Below are 19,525 nucleotides of genomic sequence, written 5' to 3'. Positions count from 1 at the left end.
TCTCAGTGTGTGAGAAAGAGCACGCGTTGACGGGTGTGGAGTTTCACCCGCGTTTTTACTCTTTGTGTTGACAAAGTCTGATTGTTGATTAACCTCGCAAGCCACATCTTTTATAGTTTGGGAGAAAACAAAAACCCAAAGCCCCTGTTACTTGATAACTTTGCGACAAACACACGTTACGCAAGTCAGATGTTACTGTTGTTGCTTTTACGTGGACTTTAACGCGGAATGGAATTGATTTGTATGTGTTACATTCCACGTAAAAAAATCCATTCCATACCATGTTATTCCATTCCACGTATGAGTTTATTGTTTACAAAGTAGGAGGCTCACATTCCAACACACCCCGCTACGAGATTGTCTTCACATTGAGGTCAATTTGAGGTCAAGGCTTATACAGTATTTACCAGTCCAGCCCCGGTTCATTCACGATTCTCTGCGATACGTTTCGTTGAATCGTCACTATTCGATGTCGTTAATCGATGTAATACTCTACTATTCATTTTTGTCATCTGGGTGAATGTAGCTCTTCTACTAATGGCTGCAGGGGTTACATCAACAAATTAAAATTTATTTTACCTGTTCAGGCCCACTGACCTCTTTTTTCAGGAACGACCTGGTCACAAATGATAGCTCAACGAAGTGGCTTATCATGTGGACATTGAGAGCAGTCAAATACACCAAACGCATTATTTTTAATGTGGAGAAAATCTCCAAATACCTCCTTAAAATAGTTTCATTTGGGTTAGTTTGCGTAAATGTGTCGTTAAACCCACCACCACCCGACACAGCAAATTAACTACTATAATGAGCCAAGAATGTCTGTGTACCACGCGTGACGTCACTCCACGTCGACCAGCCCCCCTCATTAATAATCATGAGTGGGTATCATCACTCCGCATGGAGAACCTCCCCTCATTAATAATCATGAGCAGGGAACGTCACTCCACATCGAACAGCCCCTTTCATTAATAATCATGAACAGGTGACGTCCTCGAAATGGACATCCCCCCGCCATTAATAATAATTAGCGGGTGACGTCATTCCACATGGGGGGGGCGAGGCGCCTCCTCCCCTCTCCTCGGCGTCAACCCACAACCCTCACTACAAAGGCAGAACCCTCACGTCACGTGATCTCCGCTATTGAGATATAGAAGTAAAAAGGACGTCATGATGAACAAGGGATTATAACCTTTAAATAAAATAAGTCTGTGTCACCGCGGCCTTACAAATTGCACACGAATGGATGCAATGAATATCACGTCGCGGTCTGCTTTTCGCTTGCAAGTTTCAGATTTACTGCAATACACCCATCTTTGGATGGGCAAAAAGCTAGTTAGTAAGGTTTGTCATGTGTGGGGCCCGACGTCCATCACACAGCCCTTGCTAGGCAGGTGGTGCGCGACGTCCGCCCATTCCACGCCCTCCTCCACTGCGTCGGTTGGCTCCCTCTGGGCCCCCGCCGACCGAGTGATGGGCCCCCTCGCTAGTGCCCTCTCTGAGGGACATACTCGTGCTGCTGGCTCGTGGCCACACGGAGTTAGACCACACACCTGTCCACACCGCAGCTACCGCTAACACAGGGGGCACGAACGCGCTCGAAGACGTCACTTGGTCGCGAAAGCCCTACGTGTTAAACACACGACCTCCTGCATACCAGGCGAGGTACACAGTTGTTAACATCTTGCCCCCGTGGCGCCAATGCATACGCCTGGAGCATATATCGCAAGCGTGAAAATAGCTTGCGATCGACGGATCGTCGTCCCAAGTTTATTAAAGTTGGAAAATTCGACGCAATGCTTCAATAGGCGACGTTTAGAGCAACGGCCCATCCTTCATGTGCTAGGAGTTATTATTGTTCGTGCTTGCGCACCGCTCTTGACGCATTGTCGCCTAATAATGCGTTTTAAATTGAAAACGGACCGTACCGAGTGAGATGTAAGCCTCTGGTCTGGCATAAAACAAAAAAATTCGCCATTTTTTATAATCACGTGCGGTACCCAGCCTCGTGTGGCCCAGTCTTAAATGCAAATTTACGATGCTGTGATTGGTTCTCTGGGTGGAGAAGGCGGGGCCCGTCGAGGCGCTTGCGTGCGTGCGCGCGCTCCAGTTTTCTCCACATTTCATTGGTCGCTGAGTTTGGTGCGCGAGCGTTAGTGATTGGCCGTCGTCGTCGGTGTGGGCTTCGGCGGGGCAGGGAGTTGATTGGCCGCCGAGTAAAGTGGGCGCGCCTCCTTCGAGAGAGGTTCTCGAGATGTGATTGGCGGACTGGCGGCTCGGTGGGTGAGACGCGGTGTGATTGGCGGACGGCGGCTCGGTGGGCGGGGCTTCGCGCTGCAGTGCTGAGGGTTGCGCGCGAGTTTCCCGCGCTTTTGAGAGATCGGAGTTGTGATCGCCATGTGGAACGATCAGGGTGAGTGGCAACTCCACAACAATAACAACAGTAAACAGCAGTGATAAACAACACTAACATACCTCGACGCTGACGGGAGGTATCGTGAAGAGTAACTGTTGTTGATAAGTAATGTGCGTGGCGGCAGCGGCGATCCACAAGGCCCAAGGCTCGCCTGTCAAACAGGGCCGCGGCTACGTTAATCTCATTGTTGTATATACACGTTGTTTACACAGTGTTTGTTACGCCGTCGTTATTTTACGGCGATTATTTGTTGCAAATGTGTACTTTGTCTCAGTGGCGCGTCATTATAGTTAATGACAATACAAAAAGTAATCGCCATCAAGCGTGACCCAATCCGGAGCTGTCGCCATCTCGGACGGTCGAGTGGTAGAATTGATTGCCGACCGCGGCTTCATCTCCGTGCCGGTTGTTACCCCGGGGACGTGTTCTCTCGCTTTCTCTCGCTTGCAACTACCTCGTTCCTCTCAGACCTACCATTTGCCCAAGCCCCCACCTTATAACGATGCATGGTATGGTTTGAAATGCTGTCGTGCTGGGTGGCAGCAGCAGCAGCAACCGTGATGGTGGCAGGGTTGGTGGGTGGTTGTGTGTTGGGCGCAACACGTCCGCCGAGGAGATGGAGCGATTAAATGAACCCCCCGTGGTGCGACTGTCGGAACAGGATTGTTGCGAGAGGGAGGAAGGATGTCCGGCAGTGGACAAACTCTGGCCGATACATTTGTTTGCATTTCTTTTTCAATGTACACACGCATTTCTTTGCGGTGTAATAATAATGAACAGATTTGTTTTCTTACGTAGCCTCTATCGTATCAATCTGTGTACATAGTTTGCATAAATATTGGGAATTATTGACTCTTTGTACGAATCATTTTGTGTATCACGACCGTGTGGTTTGACGTAGCTCTTGCCTTGTGTACATGACCGCTCGTGTGTGTTTTTTTCTCCCCCCCCCCTACCGCCCAACCAACCAGGCTACGATGGAGGATTTGCAGACTCTGGCCGAGGAGGTGGAGGGGGGGGATACATGCAATCTCAGGGGGGGTTTGGAACTCCTGGCTCCACGCAGAACAGCGAGCGAACCCGGGTACGTGTTCGGAGCCGAGCTCATTCGTGATGTGTAAATGTGTTGAGGAAAAACATGTGGTCTGTGAAAAACACTGGTGGTTTGCAATTGCCATGGCCCACATAACTTTTGCAGATATTTTTTTCTTCACCAAACGCCCTTGTTTTACTGGCCCATTTTACAACCATTGAGAATGTATTCAAAACTCATAAACTTAGCTGCCTATTGACTAAATCTGCTGGTTTATGGCATTCGTTATTGATGAGCAATCTTAATTTTTCAATGTGTTGGTGCGTGGTAGTCCACACGTACATTTTGTTGAGGTTTTACGGTGGTGCCCGGGTCTGGAAACATGTAGATTGCTTGGTTTCCTCCCGATTACTCTGGTTCCATCCCTCAAGAAAATTTAGCATTCAGGAATTTGCCAATCATCCCAGTACAATACCTTAATGGAAAAAAAATTCTGACTCAAACGTTTCTCGCATGAAGGAGCTATTTTCAGAAACATGGACATTGACACAGACTTTGCAACCGGCTGAAAATTGTGCCAAATATCACGCTCAAGTTCACACTTAGATTTACACTGGGAGACACAAAGAGGAACAAATTGGTAATTAAACGTACACAAGTTCGAGATACGTCGACAGGAAGGAAAAATAAGTTGGCTTGGGCACGATACATCACTTGAACTGATGTCCAATGGTCGAGAATAATGGCGGACTGACAACCAAAGGAGAGAATGTGCTCGATAGACTGTCCACTGCAGAGATGGAGAAACTAAATCAGCTCATGTCAAGGTGCTACGCGGATCGTTGCATCGCAGGACTGAGGCTTGGTGATGACTTGAGGGGGTCTCCATCCAGAAGTTGATTGATCATTGATGGTTATTAGCAGAAAAAATAAACAACAGGTGCATATTCAGGTGATTGCCTTTATAATCAGAGGTGGCAGGTTTTACGCTGGATACCATAGTTGTATACAACACATTCTGATGTGTTGAAAATACTCTATTGTCTTGAAAGTTCAGTTACAAAGCATTGCGTATTTAAATAACGTTTTGTTCCTAATTGTGTTAACATTCCAATTACTTCAGTTGGACAGGGTGGCACCGTGTAATTAATCAATATAGATGCAACGTTTTTGGTGGATTGACAGGTTGGGATATTCCCTACCTCGCTAGGTTGTGATGTGGCCAGGAGATGGCAGTACACCATTATGGATTGCGAACTCGGAGTGATCTTGAGTTTTATTCAAGTACACTGCATCGGTGGTTTTCTTCCAGTACTTCTGTTTCCTCCCACACACAAACTCTGAAAATAAATTATCCAAACTTCTCAATGCAGGGCCCTCCTAAAAACAAGTTTTGAAACTCATTGTGAGTCATGGGGTTATTTGATTATACATCACGAAGCTGGTCAGTGTAGGTTGTTGAAGGCGGGTGGGTTGGTGGGCAGCGTGCATTCAGATCCATTTCAGATATCACTTGATTCTGATGTTAGTTGTGGCAGGGAATCAAAACTTTGTTATCGGGCTTCATAATGCAGTGCACCAACCACTGAATTGCTGCCCCCCACCCTGCATTATTATTACACAACGTATAATCAGAAAAGCATGTGCCCCATTGCTTCTTGCACAAGGTTACTGTTTCACTTCCCACAGAGCCCCCACGGAGCAGACAGTGAGCTCAAGCTGCTATAAGAGGCCGAGAGAGAGAGATGTCATTCCAGTGGCGAGAATTCCTCGGATCAGTTCACACGTTTAAAGTCATGCGCTTTTTCGTAAGCACCCGGTGTTGCATCATGAGTAAATGTTACCGCGGAGGTCATGTGTATCACGACGGTGATTTACCGCCCCCCTCCCGTGCGCACGTGTGTTTCAAATTTTACCCACAGAGGCCGCGCGTGCAGCATTTGATTCCTTGCACCGGGGCTCAGCTCATGGCCGCGCAACAGAATGATGACATGTTCTGCCTCGGTGATATCGACCTCAACCAGGTAATTGATTAAACTATGAAACAATAAATTTTACCAGGTTAGGCTCACTGAGCTACATAGCTCTTTTTTGTAGAAGTGACCTGGCCACAAATGATAGCTCAACGAAGTGGCTTATCATGTGGAAATTTACAGCAGCCACATTTTCTGAACGCATATTTCTAAATGTGGAGGAAAATCCAAGCACCCACGGGGAGAGCATGCAAACTCCAATTGTACAGGCATCAGGATCGGAATCGAGCCCATAACCTGGATACCAGGCGAGGTAGTTAACATCTTGCCACGGTGACACCCCAACAACTGAGCTTGCTTGTCCAAAGTTGATCTACTGATGCCGCTTTTACCCTTGGCACAAACGTGCCAAGCTAGGCCGAGACCGACACGGTATGGGTGGTTTTCTACGAAGCCTTTGCTGGGCATGAGCATTGACTATTTCATATGTGCTTCAACTATGAGTGACCAGTAGGGGGCATACTTAATTCCTAGAATTCGTGTTTGACTAGCAGGGAGGAGCGAAGGGGAGTATAAGAGTGGGTAAAGACAAGTGCGGGACTTGGCAATGCTAACGTGGGGGCCTTTGGAACAAATACGATTTATTTGACCCTGCACATTAGTTTTTAATATTCTGAAAACAAGAGTAGACAGTAAAAGTCAATAATGCATGCATATTATTATCTTTTGGTTTGTAGCTGTTAATAGCACGTGCGTGTAATGTGTACGCTCGCATTAGATTAAAAAAGTATTACAATTCCGAGCTTCTGACAGTCCCAGTTAGGATTTGACCTTGCTGTAAAGTTAATCCCAAAGTTCCAAACAATTGGGGGATGTCTTGGACAAACCTGATAACTGACATGGATATATTTTATAAAAACCCATATTTGGGTTTAGGAACGATTTACAATCCAATTTTTATATATCATTCCCACAGATGGCTGAATAATTAACTTAAGTATTCAATCCATTTAATCTTTCTACTCTCAGCTTAACCCTACTTTTTGAAATAATTCGATTTTCTAAGCACAGGTCCAAACACCCAAAATGCAAAACAGCCAGCAACAGTACATTTGTGCGTTATCAATATTTCCAGGATACCCCTAACTGAAAGTGGCAGAACCGTCCTTCAGCTTGGCATGCAGCCTTAACGTTTGGAACAAGAAGGGGGGGGGGTGGCAGGAACAGATCAGGTAAGGAGAATGCAAACAGCTTGGAGGCAGTGATGATGCATTGCGGCAGCACGAACAAATGGTCACGAAAAAGACCCAGGGATCGAGAAGTAGGGAGTTTGAGTGGTACCAGGAGCCCGAGTCTGGATTTCACGACGTCGCTGTTTTTTAACCCTCTTGGCCGTTGGCCCCTCCTTGCAGGTGACCATGGTGGGGCTGGTACGTCAGGCAGAGAAGTCGCCCACGAACATCCTGTACAAGGTGGACGACATGACATGTGACCCGCTGGATGTACGCCAGTGGGTAGACGCCGATGTAAGTGCTCACTCGCCACCATCGGTTTTGAAAGTTTTTATTGGTGTGTGACCAGGGCTTAGTGTTTTTTTACTGCATTTTTTTCCAGGTTGTTTGTGGACTGCAGTCGTAGCCATAGTCATAGCCAGAGGTATGATGAATGTGGTGTGCCAGGTGCGGAAATATATTCTGGGTCGTTTACCCGGATATAGGCCTGGCTGAAAATAAGCCCTACATGTAATAAATCATCTGCCCATACGGAAATTTCATGTCATGGTTCAACTTAAGAATAGAGTTATTTTACGTCTCGTATTTGCTCTCTCTTTTGTGTTGTCCGTCTGGTGTGTTCTGTCTCTTCCTGTCTCTTTCATTTATTTAACATTTATAATATATTTTTCACACATCGATGAAGATAATCTGTAAAGGCAGATGTTAGAGGTTGGGTGTTGCGGTGATGAGATGTTAACTCCCTCGCCTAGTATGCAGGAGGTCATGGGTTTGATCCCGACCCTGACGCCTATATATTTGGAGGTTGCATGTTCTCCCCGTGGTCGTGTGGATTTTAATCCGGGTCCTCCGGTTTTTCCCTCCACATTCAGAAACATCCATTTAGAGTATTTGGCTCCAAAATTTTCACGTGATATTCAACTTATTTGAGCTATTATTTGTGACCAGGTCGTTTCTGAACAAGAGCTGGTAAAAAAATAATTATTTTTAATAGTTTCGGGTGTCAACTGCACAAAAGCACAAGGGAGGAAATCCTGGTAGCATTGTGGCATTGTTGGAATTGGCCATTATCACCTCTTGGCCTTGTTACGAGGGTACATTAGGCTGCAATGCTAATTGTTCGATTGTGGTGATTAAGCAAGCTCCCCTCCACCACCCTCCCCCTCCTTACCCATCTTGTTTTATTGCAGCAAGTAAAGTTCCTCTTGATAACTGTTGCCAATTGAATTCCCTTTGTAGGAGGACACTAACGAGAATAATGTTGTGCCGCCTGGGACGTACGTCAGGGTCGTTGGCCACCTGCGCTCTTTTCAGGTACGTTTAAAGCTTTTCTGTGATCGTCATTATGAAAATGTGCATGACGTATTGTCATCGTTAGCCATTGTGTATGCACTGCTGGATGGAAACCTCCCCATGCGTTCAATGCCTCCCATGGGCCTGCGGTGCCGTTATCATTCTTGCCTTTGCACGAGAGCTGATTTCGTCACTCCATCTCCTGTTGTACTATTGGGCGCATTCTCTCCTTAGCTGTTCCATCACCTGTCTCGTCCATTGGCCATCATCCCTCGTAGCGATGCCATTCAATGCCTACTTCCTTTTCTTAACAGGCAATATGACGTCTTTCGCTTGCCAACTGATACAATGTGTTCCTCTTCCTATATTCTCACTGTAAATCCTGAGCATGCACCTCTCCATGCTTCTTTGCGCACTTTTCAACGTTTCCTTTTTTTTTTGGTCGGCCACGTAATCCATACGTCATATCCAGCAGTATGCACCGGCTGAAAATGTTTCTGTTCTAGCACAATAATGTGATGGTTGTCATCAAGTTCAGTTTTCCATTAACTGTGGTTATGAGCATAAAACTGGGATGGAGTGAATTTTGACTCCCTTGTCAGAAGTGATTTCCTGCTCAAATGGACATTGATGCGGTGCTCATATCCCATGAACAACCTTGAGCCAAGGGTGGAAATTCCTCATTCCTATTGTGGGGGCGAGTATTCTAAAGACAACCACTGTTGACTTATCAACAAACTGGTACTTATTTTATCGACCCAGGAGGGTGCTGGAGTCACATTAACTCCAGTTGGACCTGATAATGAATTTGCTTTGTTATCGCTTAAAATAATGCATCTCTTTACTCTGCCACCTCTGTAGTGGTACATGTAAGTAGCATGCAAGAATTGTGTCCTCTGCATCATCTTTCCTGCTTGTCTCATGAGTTTGCTGAATTGCAGTTAAATGGCCAAAGAACCTAGATATCAATTTATAACATTTGTTGCCGCTCAAAAGTGTATTTTCTTGTCGCTGCGTCACGCCGTACGCAAATGGCCGATGACCAAATCACCCGGAATGGACCTGATCTAATAAGATCTGGGAAGCTAAGCAGGTTTGCACTTGCTTGAATGGTCCACCACCTTTGAAACAGGTGTTATGGGCTGCAGTAGAGTTGTGCTACATTGAGGGGCACAGTGCAGTGCAGCAACATTAATTGTTGTACTGTCCCTCTTTGCTCTCGCATCTATACGCTGCCCTTCTTAACCACCCCGCGCTGACCGCTGTGGTGAAGTAGGGTGGGCGGTTGAATGACGACGTGACATCGAAGGCAGCGTGGGGAGCAGCGGCATCACGCGGTAACTGATCTTGTGCCATTTCTTGTTCGGTGCAGAACAAGAAGAGCCTGGTGGCGTTTAAGATCCTGCCACTGGAGGACATGAATGAGCTGACGTGCCACATCCTGGAGGTGGTGCACTCTCACATGGCTCTGGGCAAGCCGCCCGTCCCAGGCCGCTGCCGTGAGTTGGAGCTGGGGGTCACACGCAGTACACACGCAAGATAACAATCAGTATAGCCTACACGCCAGTGATTCCCAACCTTCCTGGAACCGTGGACCACAAAAACCGTCAACTCACTGCATTTATAAACAATTTAATGAAGGTAGCTGCCAGGTTTAAAACCAGAATCTCAATCTCTTGACATGGCTGTTGTAACCTCGTAAACTGTGTCTCTGTGTGGTAGGAGCAAAGGCTTGTGGTTATCAGCACATTAAAGCGGCCTTCCCAAAACTTTATCTCAACTCCTGAACGAGATTCTCTTGACAATTTGTATTTTTTTTTTGGTCAAATGTGCTGTCAATTGCTTCTAAGTGGATTAAGTTGCCAATTACATTTTTTTTTACATTTACACATTTGGCAGTCATTTCAATTTGAAGGTATGTGCTCATTTTCATGAGTGAATTCTCCATAACCTTGATTTTATAACGTCATTGCCCCCATCAGGGCAAAATGGAGTGAATGTAAATTGAACAATCCACTAACGGGAATGTCCAAAGTTAATGCAGAGCCCAGGACGTGTATATTGTTATCATTTACATTCAGTGGTTCAGTACTTGCTCGATGGGTGATCCATCGTTCCATCTTGGCGACAGTGCAGCTGATTAAGAGTTTTTGGCTGGGCTATGGGTGTGGATGGGTTTTGGGACTCCGTTCCAAGGCGGGACGTGCGGCGTTTGTCTTGCAGTCCATTGCAGTGACAACGTCTATGCCGTTGAACACGTCCTTGAAGCAGTCAGCCGCCGGGACTTTGCGCGCGGACAATGGACTCGCGCAGCACCAGACCAAGGTGAGAGAAACCTTGCCGCAGCGCTCGCATCGCGCGACCCTGGATGTCAACACGTTTCTGTGATGCATTTATCCTTTCCATCTCTCGTTGATTTAATCCATATGGCCATCTCCGTCTTCAAGGTCCTTCATGAACCCCTGTCTCACTCTCTTCTGTCATCTCACTCTATTCTCCTTAATGTACTCTCCTAACTCTCCCCGATTATCTCACTCTACTCCCTTCCATGCACTATCCTATCTCTCTCATCTCACTCTACTTTCCTCCACTACCTATCATACAGCTCCCCTATTATCTCAGTCTACTGCCCTCCAAAATCTCCTACATATCCTCTCATCTCACCCAACTTCTCTCCATACTCCTGCATCTCCCCTCAGATCTACCTGATTCCCTCCACACACTCTCCTACATATCCCCTCTCACCAACCCACCTTATTTCCCACTTCGCACTCCGCTCCAGCAACCAAGGCGATATCGAAGCCCCCAGTCAATCTTTGCTCAGTGGGAGATGGCTCTTCTGTCTCCACTGCTGCTCCCAGTTATTTGGAATTCCTTTCCTCCAGCCATCTGTGCTATGGACTCCCTTGACCCTGTTAGAGTCCAGGATCGAGACATTCTTTTTGTGCTCTGACTGTGACTGACTACCTCCTCAATCGAATATAAATTTCTCGACTGTTTCTGTACAGCGCCTTAAGAGCTAGTCACAGATGTTATATAAATCCACATTGTATTGTATTATTTCCCACGCAGGTGCTCACTGTGATCCGGAGCTGCCACAGCTCGGAGGGCATGAGCATGCAGGAGCTGAAGAGTCGCATCCCTGCCATGAACTCCGGTTTACTCAAGTGAGTGAGCTCTACACACCACCAAAATAAACAACCCTTAGCAGTACAGGCTGTTGGGCACAGTGCTGTTCATGAACACATATGAAGGCCGGTAATGCACGCAATGGGGTGGTGTGGCCAGAACCACCACCCCCCCCACTCCCCCCTTTACCTCCTTTGTCTCTCCAATGCTGATGTTTACACATTGCACGCAGTACTCATTTAAGGCTGAGTTGACCTAGGAGGGTCCAAGGACCGGTTGAGCTCTAGACACACACACATGCATGTACACGAGGTAAGTAGCAATTCAAGGAGTGTCGTGTTAAAACTTGCTACTTCACTGCAGTGCTTTTGTCGTTTTTGCTAGCACAGGCCACTTGCAAATGACTCATCCGGGTCTCTTGACGTCTCACTTGGTTAAACAAAATAAACTTTTAAGCGTTATTGTATATATTCTCCCCACGGATGGGCCGCACAATGAATTTGATAATTTACTTTTTTCAACCCCTTAATCCACCTACTGTAGAATGGTAAAAAATGGGTAAAAAGAATAATACATTCAAACCGTGACAATTCATCAAACCACTGGGGGCATGGGGTGGCATGAATAGCAACATCCCTTAAGCCCAGCGCACATGGCCCACCCACAGTGAAAGCTCAAAGCTGGTGTTATCTCACAGTAACTGCCGCCTGAATATACGCACTTGGAACGTGCGTGTGCAAGGTAATCGTGTGCGCACGACGCAGCACCCGTGCAGCCTGAACAAAGAGGACTGGATTGTCTTCTCGGATCATCGCAATCATGGGAGCTTGAGAGTGCAGGCGCAGTTGGGGTGAATGTCGTAACCTCTGCCCTAGTTAGCGCTGCAGCGTTGCACATTTTTGCACACGCATTGCAGACTTGAAGTTGGGCTATTTAAAGGTCCACCGTGTACGTCTGTAAAAGCCCGGATCTAGCGATCGCTCTGGAGATGTTCGGCTTTCAATCACTTGAGTGCAAGCGCGGCAAGCCGTTAAAGAACTTTGTTCCGTGTCTCCACGTGTAAATAAAATAGATTTTTAGTCCATCGGCATATAATTTGCATTCCAGGCCAATATTATTAAGCAGCATTTGTTTAAGCAAGTGACCTCTGGACCGATTTTAACCTTATGGGTCTCATCAGCAGAGTCAGTGTAACATGCTGCTGGGATGCCAAATGTTATTCTCAATTAAAACAAACTAATATAGGTCTGGAAAGCCAATAGACCAGTGGAAGATAAACATTTGTATTTTGATGTGGAGACGCTTAAATTCACTTTTACTTGTAATGCTCCGTAAGAATGGATATAATAATAAGTTCCCCTAAGCCTTCAGAGAGTTGTGTGTACACACGAGCTTAGAAGAGTCAGTCCCAGAGAAATGATGTGTTTATTTTTGTATGCGGCGTGTTTGTATGACATTCGTTCAGGATGTGATTGGAGCGTGCAGGCTACATACACTCGCTTGCTGTATGAGCTCGTGTGCCTAATTTACAAGGGTTCATTCTCTTCAAGGTGTTTTTGAAGTATTTTTTTTATGTGCCTATTTTTATTGGGCACTTTTTTCGTGTGAGTCACGTGTTTATTCACAGTCCTAACAGGAGTTGGCTTACACAACAGATAACTTTGTGGGGTTAGTGTTTGTCTGCACGAGAGGAACCGATCGTTTTGTGTAATGCCTTCTATCTAAAACGATAAATGGATCAACATGAAGTTGCGATCACGGTGGTTTCAGTAGAGCGAGTGGACACGTAGAGTTTTTAATGATGAATCGTTCTGTAATTGTTTGGCGCTTTGGCCGCGAGTCTGAATTCATGGCGAGTCGATGCCGAGACTGCTGTCGCGACACCCCCCGGGGAGGGCTTGTTTGACGCATCGTCGGGAGGCAGTTTGACGGTGGGTTGAAGGGGTAAAATTGGAAAGAATTGCCCTGTGGGGGCCAAGGCAGCGTGGCCTCCGAGATGTGAACATGAAGGGGGTTTCCTGTGTAAAGTGAGAAGCCTGAGCAAGGGGTCGTGACCCTGTCATCCCTGGCCCCTTACGCATTCGGGCCTGGGTTGTGGAGGTAGTCCTGGAAACGCGGCTTATTTCGATAGAATGTACCAATGGAAATATGTATTTATATTAAGATGGTATAGATAGTACAGCATGGTGAAGCATGGTCAAACAAGTACGGTGTGGGCGTCTAGTCCTTCCACTGCTATACGAGGTTCACTCTATACCGTAGTGAGTTTATGAGGGTTTGAGCTTACTTGACCACGCTGGTCAGTGCGGGTCAGTTCGAGGATGGTGAGCATAGATTCTGGAGCGTCGTACAGTGCACAGTCCCCTGTCTATAACACCTGTTATGCATGGTGGCCACTCGTCAAAGTACTATCCAGGTTCAAAGCTGCTTGGCTTCCGAGATCGAGTGCATTCCGTGCTACGATTTGGTCATGGGCATTTATACAGATACGTGCACACAAATATGCAGACACCAATGCCATGTTTTTTTAAACTTGCAGAAGCAGAACTTTGATCATTTTATTTCAAGAGGCATAGCACCGTTGTTTTTAAATACGGTACATTGTACTCACCGCAGATAACTCCAGCGACATGACCGCACTCTATGATAGCTGGTGCCAAACTGCTACACGCTCTCCTGCATGGCCTTTTTGGAGCCTTGGTACCGATAAACCTATTTAATTTTTTCTTCCGGTTTCGTTTTGATTATGTACACGTATGTCATCGGAAAGGAATCGGAAGAAAAACTTGTCATCGGAACAGGAAAGGGTTACATTAATTTTAAAACTTTTGTTTGACTGGGCCAAGCAGCCTCGCTGCGTATACCATCCTTTTATTGGTTAAGAGCCATTTGATTTTTGAGGTTTCAACTTCTGTGATTGAGAGTCATTTTCATTATGTTTTTGCCTCTCCCGTGTATGCATGCATGGCGTTTACGAATGAGTAACACGAGGCTTTTAGAGAAATGTCACGGGTAATTATCCATTAATAAATAAACTATTCTGGAAAGTGAGTTAATTGCCGTGCTCATTGTGCGTGCTTTTACGAAAGCTGTCGGGATGCCAAGGTCGCCAGAGACCCGATGGAAACTCGCGCTCACACTAAACAATAATAGGGAAGCGTGCAAATAGAGGTTTCTGCCTATGATAGGACCCAGGGGACTTGTTAAAAGGATAAGCAGCGCATGGTGTTGTTGCAGGCTCAGAACTTGTAAGGCTAGGCAGTTCCACGATATCGGCGATACGAAAGATGTGAGTGATCCTAGATTTGAAGTTTTCGTGACTGCAAGGATCCATACTCTTTAGTTCTTTCGGTAAAGTCACGTAAGTGAAAACAATAATAATAAAATGTAAACAACTAAATTAAATCACGACGTTTCAGAGGCAACACAAGCTTCCGTCAGGAGGAACAGCCACAGGCAGAATTACTATTCTTATTTTTTTTCATCTACGTGACTTTACCGAAAAAATCAAAAGAGTATGTGAGTGATCATTAGTAGAATAGTCAAAAGGGTTTTTTACTTGCGCAAGGGAGAAATGCTCCCAAAGTGCCACGGTGTCTGATGTACAAAGATGGGTTTATTTTTTTCATCCATGCTGCCCTGTTGGTGATAGTGAATTGAGTTTTGTCTGTGTTAAACCATTGCCTTGTTCCATAAACAAGCTATGCCCTCTGAAAAACGCTCAATACTTACTTGAGAAATATCACCCCGTACATGTATAAATACATATTCTGATTATATTGGGTGATTTGGAGCTGTTTCACTTGCAAAGTTGCCTAATTTGTGGCAGCGCCTGGCTTCACCTAACGTAGTCAGTTTGGTGTCACATGTTGAGGAGTAACAGAAGTCGTGCGTCAGTAGCGCATCGTTAGACCCGGCTCGCGTGCAGTGAAAGCGGCATAAATAGAAGGCTGTGGATGCATCATTCCCCGTGCCCTTGCGATATTCTTGTATTTTCCATCGATGCAGACGTCACGGGTTCCAGATGAAGGGGGGTGGGGGCCAGTGGGACTTCCAAATTGGAGGTCGCTGGCTGCATGTGCCGTGTGTGTGTAACTGAACCCTATTAACACGGCAACGGAGTGTTTGGAATATACCGAGGTGCACCGCAGCAACTTGCACGGCAACACACCTTCCGCTGGGTGTGTTCAAGGTGCCCTACTGTTAAAAAGGGAGTTAAATGGAGTTGTCTTGTGAGGCATATTTAGTCGTTGGAATTTGTTATTTCAATTCTTTGATTACCTAGGAAACCCTGACTTGAGTTTTAAGATCTTTTTCGCGCGGGGGTCGTGCGTGGAGTTAATTGGCCACCCACTAGAGTTTTGCAGTTGAGGGGGTATTGTTATTATGGATTTTTCCAATTTTACCCATTCCCGTATCGATTACTGTATGTGTACGTCACCAGTTTTTTTTCTCCCAATTCCGTTCAAATGACGTACGTGTACTTAATCAAAACGAAACCAGAAGGAAAACTAAAATAAAATAACTTTATCGGTACCGAGGCTTCCACAAGGCCATGCGGGAGGGCGTGTGGCACAGTTTGGCACCAGCTAGCATAGTGCGGTCTTGTCGCTACCGTCCTCTGCAATGAGTACAATGTCTTTAAAAACAACGGTGCTATGCTTCTCTAAATCAAATTAACGCTGAGCCACTCGCGCGTTCCGAGATTGGGAGATGAATGGGGGGACCCAACCTGCAACTTGCAGTTTTCTCGGGACGGGAAAGGGTTGAGTAGGCTTGTGCCTGGAGCGCGCTCGGGATGGGGGTGGCCATTATGCTTAAGACTGCTGTTGTGGGCTTTCTTTGGGTGCAATGGTTGGCGGCATAGGGCAGTGCAGTACAATTCACCAACCCCCACTGACCCCCAATTATAGTCGAATAACCCCCACAAGCAGCGTTAATTACATTTCCATTTGTCGTTTGTTAAACTTGATGCTGCTCCGAAGCCTGGGTGTATCGATGTAATGTGCTCTCTTTTTATATATATATTTCAAAAAAAATCTGTGCTCATGTGAGTACTGCACATGAAACAAATGGCAATACATAACAATACAAGTAGAAACGGGTCATTTTATTTTATGCAGCGTCATTCATGCGAGTTGCATTTGAAAAACACCGAACGTTGCGAACCGCATTTTGATCTAAACAGGGAGGGGGGACGAAACAACAAGAAGACGACTGGTGAAACAACACACGCGAGGCAAAGGGCACGGAGCTAAACGTCACACGGACTGTGCGGGGCGACCAGCAGACACTCCCGCTTTGCCTGCACCCCACCAACACACTGAACAGGCGCAGCTTAGTCCTTTAATTGGCGACTCGTCTTTGACCTTGCGTTTAGAAGTTTGCGCTGTCCACATGACGAGCAGAGAGACTGTGAAAGGATGCTGTGCTTTCCTTTGCACTGCAGGAGGCTTGGCGCAATCCTTGGGTCGGAAGTTATATTAAGGAAACAAGACATTTGCTGCTTTAATTATAGTTAGTGCTGAAAGGAACCTGCCAATGTTCCTCTGTCCCACGTCTTGCTGGTGATGTTTAACAGTCCCGGGTCGTGAGTATCGCCTTGCCTGTGTGTGCGTGTGTGTGTGCGCTTCTCCGTGGTATTCCGGCGGATTTGTTACTGTTGCCCTGTTATTTTTAATGGTTTATTTTTACGAGCTGCTGGATAACCCCAGGTTACAATACCCCCTCGGCCCAATTGGCTTGAGTTTTGTCTCTGCTGTTTACGTTCTGTTTCAAACGGGAAAAAAAAACTGGGACTGTCCATCTTCTGCATCGCTCGTGCTATTGATACTCTTGCTTTTTTTTTTGCCCGAATACTATCTTCATAACCATCATCTAGCCAGAGTTGTTTACAGCCTTCTCCCCATTGACTTCCGGACATTGTCTAAAAGCACATGACAACGTCTGTCTCCACTCGCCATCATCACAGTTGGAACAAAAATAATCCAGCTATGCATCTCACGCTGAGAATCATAGCTTTTTCTGTGTTGTGAAAGACGAGGGCGTTAGAAAGGTATTTGAAAATAACAGGTGTCCTTTGTTATGGGTTTTTATTTGGCAGGTCCTCATAGTTGTTTTTGCCATGCATCCGTAACACGCATGGGGAAACGTTTACCGAGACCAACGCCTGGAAAATAATCCCCCAGGGGTGACCATGGGATGGCTCGGAGCTCTTTGGTACTGAGTTGGCACCACTGAGATCCGGAGATCAAATCCAGATAGCCGCCTGAGATTTTAAACCAGGTTCTGAATTTATTGTGTCAGCCTGGTCACCATCGACTGGGCTGACACACACACAAACCTATTTCATCACGTAAATTATGTGCTGCACTTAATTTGGCTAAATACCAGCTCTGAGAATTACAATTATCGGTTTAATGAATGGGACAAACATGATTCTTGGTGGCAGAGCGGGTTGGAAATTGCTGCCCCCAACTGTGTGAACCAGAGATCGCTTAAAAGAGATATAGGAGCTCTGATGTCGACTTCTGTGGGTCGTTCTCCAACGCGAAGGGTAGCACTGCTCTGTGACTAATTCCAATGGAATCTTCATCACATGACACCAATACCCACCATTCGCAACTACGTGACGGTGATGTCACCACAGCGCCTGTGCCAGGCCAGGTGCACTTTGAGGCCACGTGAAGTGTCAAAGGCTCGCTTGGTAGGAGCTCACAGGACAGACTCAGCAGGTACCATGGGTTGGCTGACTGAGATGTCTGGCAGATACACCAGCTGTACCTCCTGCTGGACCAATTTTCTGCATATTAGCCGCCCGGCACTCCGCTCGTTGTTGTGAGCATCGCTCCTCTGCTCTTCGTTGTTGTTGGAGTGCGACTGTCTCCGACTGCCCAGTAGCGTCCTTCACGAGCCTCCTCCACAGAGGCCCATCTTGATACTGCTGTACCATTCTTCGGCAAGTCCACTCAGCTCCATATCCTCCCATACCGCATCAGTCCATCTCTTCTCCAGCCCGTGTCGTACCCGTTTAGCCCCCTCTATCCGGCCGAACAGAAGCTGCTTGGGCATGCAGGTTGCATGACACGAAGCTGATTGAACATTCAGGTTTAACCTTTCGGAGAAAAGAGATTCAAAATAAATTCCTGTAATCGGCCAATGCCAAACACCAGATTACACGATTGCTTTGCTGCAATCGTCCTGTTTTCCACCAGCCTCCCAGCTCCTTGTGGGCATTAACAAAACAAAACGCTTGTTTATCTGAAGTTTTTAATGTGTTTATTTTTCTTGTGCTTTTTTTTCAGGCAAACCATTGACTTCCTCAGCAACGAGGGGCATATTTACTCGACGATTGATGACGACCACTTCAGGTCCACCGAGGTGGATTGAGGACAGCAACAAAGTTTTGCGGCTGGCCTTCCCTCACCCGCCTCCCTCCCTGCCCGGCGTGTTGATGTTACGGGGGATGTCACTTACTTACAGACGTTGGACACTTATTTTACCGCCTTCCCCCAAGACAGTTGCTTTTATTTGAGACCAAAATTATGCACCCTCCATCATACAGGACTTGTACTGTTGGCGTTTGAAAATGCGTTTGCCACCACCGCCACATTTGCAGGTTTAAGAACACCATTGTGATTTCGAGGTGGCAACGGACGTTGCTGGCACAAGTGGTCAGGCACGTTGAAGAGAGAGGCGAGGTATTTTTTTTTTGTCTCGCTTGGGTTCCCGCTTAGTTAACGTTTTCTTTCTCTGCAGGGACCCTTTTCCAGGGCTCAGTCGGTTTTGTTCAGTTGATTCTTTATCATCACAAAGCCTATGATCCAAATCTGGAATGCACCCGCCCGATCTCGTCAGAGTCCATCATGCAGGTGTTGTCATCAGAGGGCAGTGCAGCAAAATCTAATGTTGTGCTGTACTTCTATGCTCCCATGTCTCTGTTACCCATTGTCTACACTAACCAGCCTGATGAAGTCCGGTCAAATTACCCACGCAACCCGCACAGCAGCGTGGAGGAGGCTGTCATCCAACAGTGGATTGGCAAAGGGCTGTAATCTGTAAAACTGTAGTAACCCAATCTGGACCATGATATCAGATGCCGTCCCTCCTCTCCACATGGCATATCCATTGAGACCTTTATCCATAGCCAGGGTTGCCACCTGTCCCTAGTTTTCCTATCAGTTGCGTAATAATACCCCTCTTGCCCTGTAGTGTCAGCAAGTGGTTCTTTAACAGTCACTGGTCTCTTGCCCAAATGTGCACGGAGCTTTTGCTCAGCTCCTATTTACAGGTCTGAACCAGTGATGGAAATTCCACATTTCTTTGGGGGTGGTGGGGGTCTCTCCAAAGGAGCACCACTGTTTACTTACCCCCCAAAGTGGTACCTACCCAATCAGGGTTGGAACTCGCAACCTTCCAAACGTGAGCCGCTCGCAACACTGCTGAGCCA

General features: G+C 46.5%; 1 protein-coding gene across 1 annotated transcript; it reads left to right on the top strand.

Annotated features, from left to right (window-relative positions):
• The first annotated feature begins 2,262 nt into the window (after positions 1-2,262).
• On the top strand, positions 2,263-18,579 carry RPA2 (replication protein A2). Its single transcript, XM_061560038.1, has 9 exons — positions 2,263-2,413; positions 3,388-3,500; positions 5,372-5,473; positions 6,835-6,948; positions 7,894-7,968; positions 9,320-9,463; positions 10,171-10,272; positions 11,020-11,114; positions 18,381-18,579. The coding sequence occupies exons 1-9, from the start codon at positions 2,398-2,400 to the stop codon at positions 18,463-18,465; spliced, it is 846 nt and encodes a 281-aa protein (XP_061416022.1). The 5' UTR covers positions 2,263-2,397; the 3' UTR covers positions 18,466-18,579.
• Positions 18,580-19,525: the final 946 nt, after the last annotated feature.

The sequence above is a fragment of the Lethenteron reissneri genome, chromosome 26 (assembly GCF_015708825.2).
Source record: "Lethenteron reissneri isolate LAM-NWPU_2019-01 chromosome 26, ASM1570882v1, whole genome shotgun sequence".
NCBI lineage: Eukaryota > Metazoa > Chordata > Hyperoartia > Petromyzontiformes > Petromyzontidae > Lethenteron > Lethenteron reissneri.
The sequence above is the reverse complement of the archived record's forward strand: the minus strand, read 5'-3'. Positions and strand labels throughout refer to the sequence as shown.

Bases quoted from the DNA above. Each gene is read 5' to 3' on its own strand.
- RPA2 (XM_061560038.1), top strand. The intron at 5,474-6,834 runs GTAATTGATTAA...CCCTCCTTGCAG, and splicing joins GTGATATCGACCTCAACCAG to GTGACCATGGTGGGGCTGGT. The intron at 11,115-18,380 runs GTGAGTGAGCTC...CTTTTTTTTCAG, and splicing joins ATGAACTCCGGTTTACTCAA to GCAAACCATTGACTTCCTCA.